The sequence below is a fragment of the Drosophila suzukii genome, chromosome 3 (genome assembly GCF_043229965.1).
Source record: "Drosophila suzukii chromosome 3, CBGP_Dsuzu_IsoJpt1.0, whole genome shotgun sequence".
Classification (NCBI taxonomy): domain Eukaryota; kingdom Metazoa; phylum Arthropoda; class Insecta; order Diptera; family Drosophilidae; genus Drosophila; species Drosophila suzukii.
Window position 1 is genome coordinate 52345334 of NC_092082.1, and position 6146 is coordinate 52351479.

Below are 6146 nucleotides of genomic sequence, written 5' to 3' on the forward strand. Positions count from 1 at the left end.
AAAGTTAAACTAACGAGTATACAATTTATACTCACTCAGTGTACTGACATTTATGCTGATAGTTTACTTTTTATACTATTTAGTATAAAAGCTATCCTATGTAGTCTCCGTTTTATACTATTTCGTATACATATTATACTAATCTAGAGAGCCGTAGTATACTTTTTAAGCTATTTATCGAAATCGTTAGTATACATTTTATACTATTTCGTATAAAACTTATACGATTTCCCCGTTGCCTGTAGTATAAAATGTATACTATTTTGTTTTTTGTGGTATCCCAAACCCAATAAAATCAAGTTGTATGTTGTTTTTCTTTTATTACTATTTGACATATTATTTTGTTATTATTTCATAAATATTCATATTTTGCGCAACACAAAACTCATGTTTTTAGCTCCTTCGTGTTTTTTTTTATATTCCTTTACCTAACACGTATATACAGACTAAAATAAGTACAAGCAACAAGAGTAGGGGCCGTGATTGCGCGGTATCACCGCAAGGTATTGCTTAGCGCAATGGTAGCCACCTAGGCTGTAGCTTCTCTCCTCTCATTCTCGATGCGAAGCAGCGTTCGCAGTACACTCGCTGCGTAGGCTGCCGTCGCTGGCCGAACCCTTGCCCCGGTGGTCTTCATCAGCATTTGGCGATCAGACCCGAAGCGGTGACATTAAAATAGGACATGCTGATCGTCCTCAACAATCCCACTGCCGGACTCTGGACAACCGTTCTCCGTGTCGTGTCCGAAGCGCTTAAGAAAGCTTCGGAAGCAACCATGTCCACTCAGCGCCTGCGTGAGGTAGAAATCTACCTGGCCGTGCTTCCTATTTACCCTTGCGTCCAGCGTCCAGCGTCCCTTGCTGGAGTTGTCCCAGGCTGCCTGCCAGTTGTCGACGCTCTGCATCCTGGCACTCCTCTTCACCTCGGTCTTGGTTCTGTGGCTCCCGCACCAGTTCACATAGGGGAACTTGGCCTGCAATGACGAGCGCTGCGTCGTCCGGAAGGCACTCGCTGTTCTGACAGCACAAAGGCGGTACGTCGAGTTCGTTAGCTCCTTCGCGTTATGCATCTGTACGCGTGCGCAAAGCACTTGCATCTGAAAATACACAATACACACAAAATTTACCAACAGGGACAATATAATATTGATTTTTTTTAATTTTAGAACAAATATTTTACTTACATGTTGACTCGGCACAAAATTCACAAAAATGCGGGACCAAACTCACCGAGATAAATCATCACAATAATCATTAACGCGTCAAACAACGCCAACTCCGGTAGCATTTTCTGTGTTCGTATACTCGCTATTGTCCTGGTTTTACACCAAAATATATGTTCGAATATTCGCTATTGTCCTAGTTTCACACCATGAAAAACTATTTAATGTTCAGTATACTATTTATACTACTGAGTCTCACTCATATAATAATTGGTATAAGCTTAATACTATAAAGTGTTGGCATGAAACTATTTTGTAATAACTTGAAACTACATTTTCTTTATACTACATTAAGTTTTTGTTGAAACCAAAAGTATAAATTATAAACTAAATAGTCAAATATGACTAGTTTAAAAATAACACTACAGGTTTACGCTTTATACTCTTTGGTAGAGCACTTACACTACAAAGTATACAGTTGAAACTAATTAGTGTTGAGTTAATACTTACATTTTTATACTAACTTTAGTATACTTTTGACACAACGCTTATTAAGTGTATACTTTTGGTTTTTTTTTTGGGTGTATCTAAAACGAAAAAAGTTAATTCTTTATTATTCAGGATGCTTTTATTATGTGCAAAGAATATGGGTTTTGAGAATTGAGAAAAAAGTGATAATTTTATCCGTGTTTTTCGACATCAAATTAGTAAATAAACTGTCAAAATGCCATATTTCTCGGAAAAACGACCTATAACGCACTTGAGTATATTATAGTAAATATTCGGAGTAAGCAAATGAAACTGCGGGAAAATATTTTTGTATAGTTGATAATATATATTAATAAAAGCGAAAAAAAATTGCTTACATTTCTCTAAATTCTAGAGCAGTGGTCGGCTCACACATACCATCACAAGTTTGTCTTGCATTAGTGTGAGTGTAACAAACACGAAGTTTGCACGCGGCGTGCTGAAGCCTAATGTTACTCTACTTTGCACTGAGATCCTCTACCGCAGCAGCAAAAAAGCACGCCGAAGCTGAGAAAAAAATGACCCAAACCCATGCCGAAGTCACACGAACATCTACGTTATACGTGAGCGCGCAGAGGATGGGCAGACCACTTCCCTATGCTCACTAGATAGGCCGCTGCCTAGAGGAATCCCATTGTAATGGCTCCTGCGCTTCGTCGAGTCTTCGTTGTCAAGAATTGTTTGAGGTTATGATGAGGTTTTGAGTATATATTCGAAACGTCGGGGTCACCAATTATGTTTGACTTCAAACAAAGGTAAAGTCCTGCACTTAACTAAAGCACAAAGCTGGGATGCTCAGATTCTATTTGTTACAACTTGGTGGAAAGTGAAATCTATTTTCTTGGTGGGCCTTTTGGCGTGGTTCTTTAGGGAGTGTGACCAGAGTATGTTTTTAGATAAAAATCTATTCTGGGGAGTTTCCAGCAAGTGAACAAAAAAACAAGTGATAATACTTTAAAAGGTCGTATTTTAGTCGTAAGACGTAAGTTTCTTAGTTACAATTATTATTGTTTTTAAAATATATATATTTTTATTATTTTTTTTTTTTTGTTTTATTTTATTTCATTTAATTTTTGTACTTATGTGTACTGGTATTTTAAAAGATCTTTAACTTTATTGTAAAATTGAGTTGCGCTCCTAATTGTTTTGTATTGGTGCGATAGATTGTTCCCTAGCCGCATACCATTTATGAAAAATTGCCTTCTCGAACACAGTGTTTGTATTCGAGGGCATATGTAATTTTTGGTTCTTACAGATGTGGCTGGGATAAGTTTATTGAAAAGATATTTTGGTTCTCCACTCGTCACTATTTTGTGAAAGAATATTAAAATTCTGAGATCGATCCAGGAGGTCAAGTTAAGGTCAAGTATTTTATATGTCAGTTCTGATACATGGTCAAAACGTCTTAAGTTAAACACATAACGGACAACTGAAATAAAAGCTACAGTTAATGTACGCAAATCCCGCGCATCACAATTTCCAAAAATTTCTATGCCCTAAAAGAGAGTGGGTAGGAGGATAACTTTGGCGATTAATAGTCTAACTGCCTCAGTTAGGAACGATTTGGAGAATGAAAATTTTGTCAGCAGAGCATATGTACGCCCTGTCGCTTTGACTATATGATTGCTCCATGATAAAGTATTGTTAAATGTTATCCCTACATTAACTACATTCACTTCATAGCTTATCGGCGCATGGTTTATATATAATTTTTGGAGTGAAAGTGTTGAAAGTTGCTTTTTACCAATTACCAAGCACTTCAATTTTTTAGGATTTATACCCAAGCCATTTTCCTTCGCCCATTTTTCAATTAGCCACAACATTTTATTACTTATACGGACACAATCATGTATTTCTGTTACGGGTCTACTAACAAATATTTGGACATCATCAGCATATAAATGTACTTCACACTCAGACAGGATACTAGGGAGATCATTAACATATATAGAAAACAATAAAGGGCCTAGCACAGATCTCTGTGGCACTCTCCCGGATAAGTTCCGGAGAGAAGAAACTTGCGTTCCAGAGACGACTGCTTGAAACCTATTCGTTAAGTACGACCTAATACGCTTCGTCGCATTAGTTGAGAAATTAAACATATTCCTAAGCTTGGTACAGAGAATGTTATGATTCACAGAATCAAAAGCCTTGCTGTGGTCAAGGAGCGTCAAAAACGTTACGCAGTTACTGTCCAGTTCTTGTCTTATATCCTCTACAATATTAGTGATTGCAGTAATACAACTCCTTTTCTTACGGAACCCTGATTGTTTTTCGTCAAGTAGAGAATTATTAGCTAAGTATAGTTGAATCTGTGAGGACATAAGGTTTTCAAAGACTTTTGATAGAAAAGGTAATATTGAAATAGGTCTATAGTCATTGTTTGGCTTAGGAATTGGGAAAATTTTGGCGTTTTTCCATATTAACGGAAATGAAGACGTTGTAATAGCCGTGTTAAAAATATATGTAACATGGGGCAACATTAAGGGGAGCAAAAGCTTAACAAATTTTGGACTCATATTATCGAGACCAACAGCATCGGACTTGACATGCAGAATACTAGCTAGGACATCACTTTGGTTTATACATATAAAGCTAAAACTATTATCACAGAGGGGTTGAATATTCAGGTACGGATTGCATGTTGCTTCAGGTACATCTATTTCCAAAAACTTTTTGTTTATTAATTCGACATCCACCTCAGACTCTGTCTATTGTTTACACTTTCCAATACCTAACCGTTTTAGTTTGTTCCATCTGTTTTTTGAGTTAACACAGTTATTAAATTGTATGTTGTAATGCTCTTTCTTTGCTGATTTTATCTTTTTTGTTTACTTTTACCCTAGCCTCTTTGTATTGTTTTCGAAATTCATCAGTTTTGTATCGCTTCCACCGGAGGTAAGCTACATCTCGCTGACGGGTTAGGTTTTTAATTTCACTACTGAACCATGGATTTTGCATTGGCTTAATCACCTTGGCCCTTAGGGGCACAAACTTGTTGAACAAATACTGGACATTGTTGGTTAAAACCTCTAATTGACAATCTACATGACGAAGATGGTAAATACATGACCAGTCACAGCACAAAAATTCCGTTTTTAATTCATTATAGTTTATATTTTTGTAATCTCTATACGTAAAAGAATTGATTTTGCTGTCAAAGGTCAAGTCGTATGTTAAAAATTTTAGGTCATGTCTGGAGAAGGCTGGTAATGAAACCTGGTCATAATGTATGATTTTGCTAGGGTCATTGATAAGATATAAGTCAAGTAATGTATCACAGTGGCTGCTATAGTGCGTGGGAATCGTTTCGTTTACGGTAAACAAACCTAAGGATTTAAAGTTATCCACAAGATGGCTTTCTGATAATAGGATGCTGTTAAAATCACCTGCCAATATGATGTCAGTGTACTCCAACGAAATGTCTGAAACAACATTAAGTAATGACCCGTAGTCAATTGTCCGATTCGGTCTATATATGCAACCTAGAAGGGTTCTTCCATGGGATTTATTGGGAAGTTATAATAGAATGTATTCGATAGTACTGTCACTTGGCTGTTTAAGTACCACTTTACATTTCAGCTTCACATTCACGTATATAGCAACACCTCCTGCAAGACCAGTACGGTCGGACCGATAGACATTAAAGCCTTCACAAATAATAGACGAATCACATAGATCATTTACAAACCACGTCTCAGACACACATATCACATCGACATTAGACTGAGTGAAAAGGAATCTAAACTCATCAATCTTCTTTAGCAAACTTTGTGCATTTAAGTGAACAATTTTTAGACCAATGTTATAGCTACTTATAGTTTTTATCATAGCACTAGCTATGGAACAAACTTCCTCATCCTGCATTGTTGTTATCAATGATTATTAGGCGCGCAATCTCAATATTCAATGCGTATCTTATACATTTCTTAAAGTAAACTAGTTTTAAACATATCTTACTTAAGAGGATACGATTTATACGCTTAAGAACGAAAGCTATCAGCTTCAGGTCCAGCCGAAGCGTTAGTGAGAGATGTAGAAAGTGGATCAGGCGAAAGATTAATGGACGAAAGTTCCTCCATACTGTTAATGCAACAGACACCCTCTCTTCGAGTGCAGCGTACGTGCACAAGGCCGCGTCGTGTAAAGACAGCCGTAAGGATTTTATGTTTTTTCATACGCATAGCCTCTTTAAAGATGAGATAATGCTCTTTTAACAATTGCTCATTAATATAAATTAACGCTTCTGAATTGAAACCCAGAAACTGCAAGCTAAGTTGTTTCTTGTGCTCGCGCCTGTACATTCCGACTTGACCAAGCAGCTTGATCTTTTCGCGTGGGTTTAGCATTTTAATTATTATTACCGGATCCACATGTGTTTGTTGTGATTTCCTTGCTCGGAAGATATCGCAGACTTTTGGTGGTGGAGTCAGCTGGAGATTAAAGCATAGCTTGT

At 37.0% G+C, this 6146-nt stretch overlaps 1 protein-coding gene across 1 annotated transcript; it reads right to left on the reverse strand.

Annotated features, from left to right (window-relative positions):
- Positions 1–300: 300 nt before the first annotated feature.
- Positions 301–1292, reverse strand: LOC139353226 (uncharacterized). Its single transcript, XM_070996776.1, has 2 exons — positions 1184–1292; positions 301–1096 (listed from the first exon to the last, which is right to left on the reverse strand). Exon 2 carries the CDS (start codon positions 1094–1096, stop codon positions 671–673), a length of 426 nt encoding a protein of 141 aa, XP_070852877.1. The 5' UTR covers positions 1184–1292; the 3' UTR covers positions 301–670.
- Between the last annotated feature and the right edge of the window lie 4854 nt (positions 1293–6146).

What these genes read in the sequence shown, in the direction of transcription:
- LOC139353226 (XM_070996776.1), bottom strand. Translation starts at nt 1,096, where the DNA reads ATGCAAGTGCTTTGCGCACGCGTACAGATGCATAACGCGAAGGAGCTA.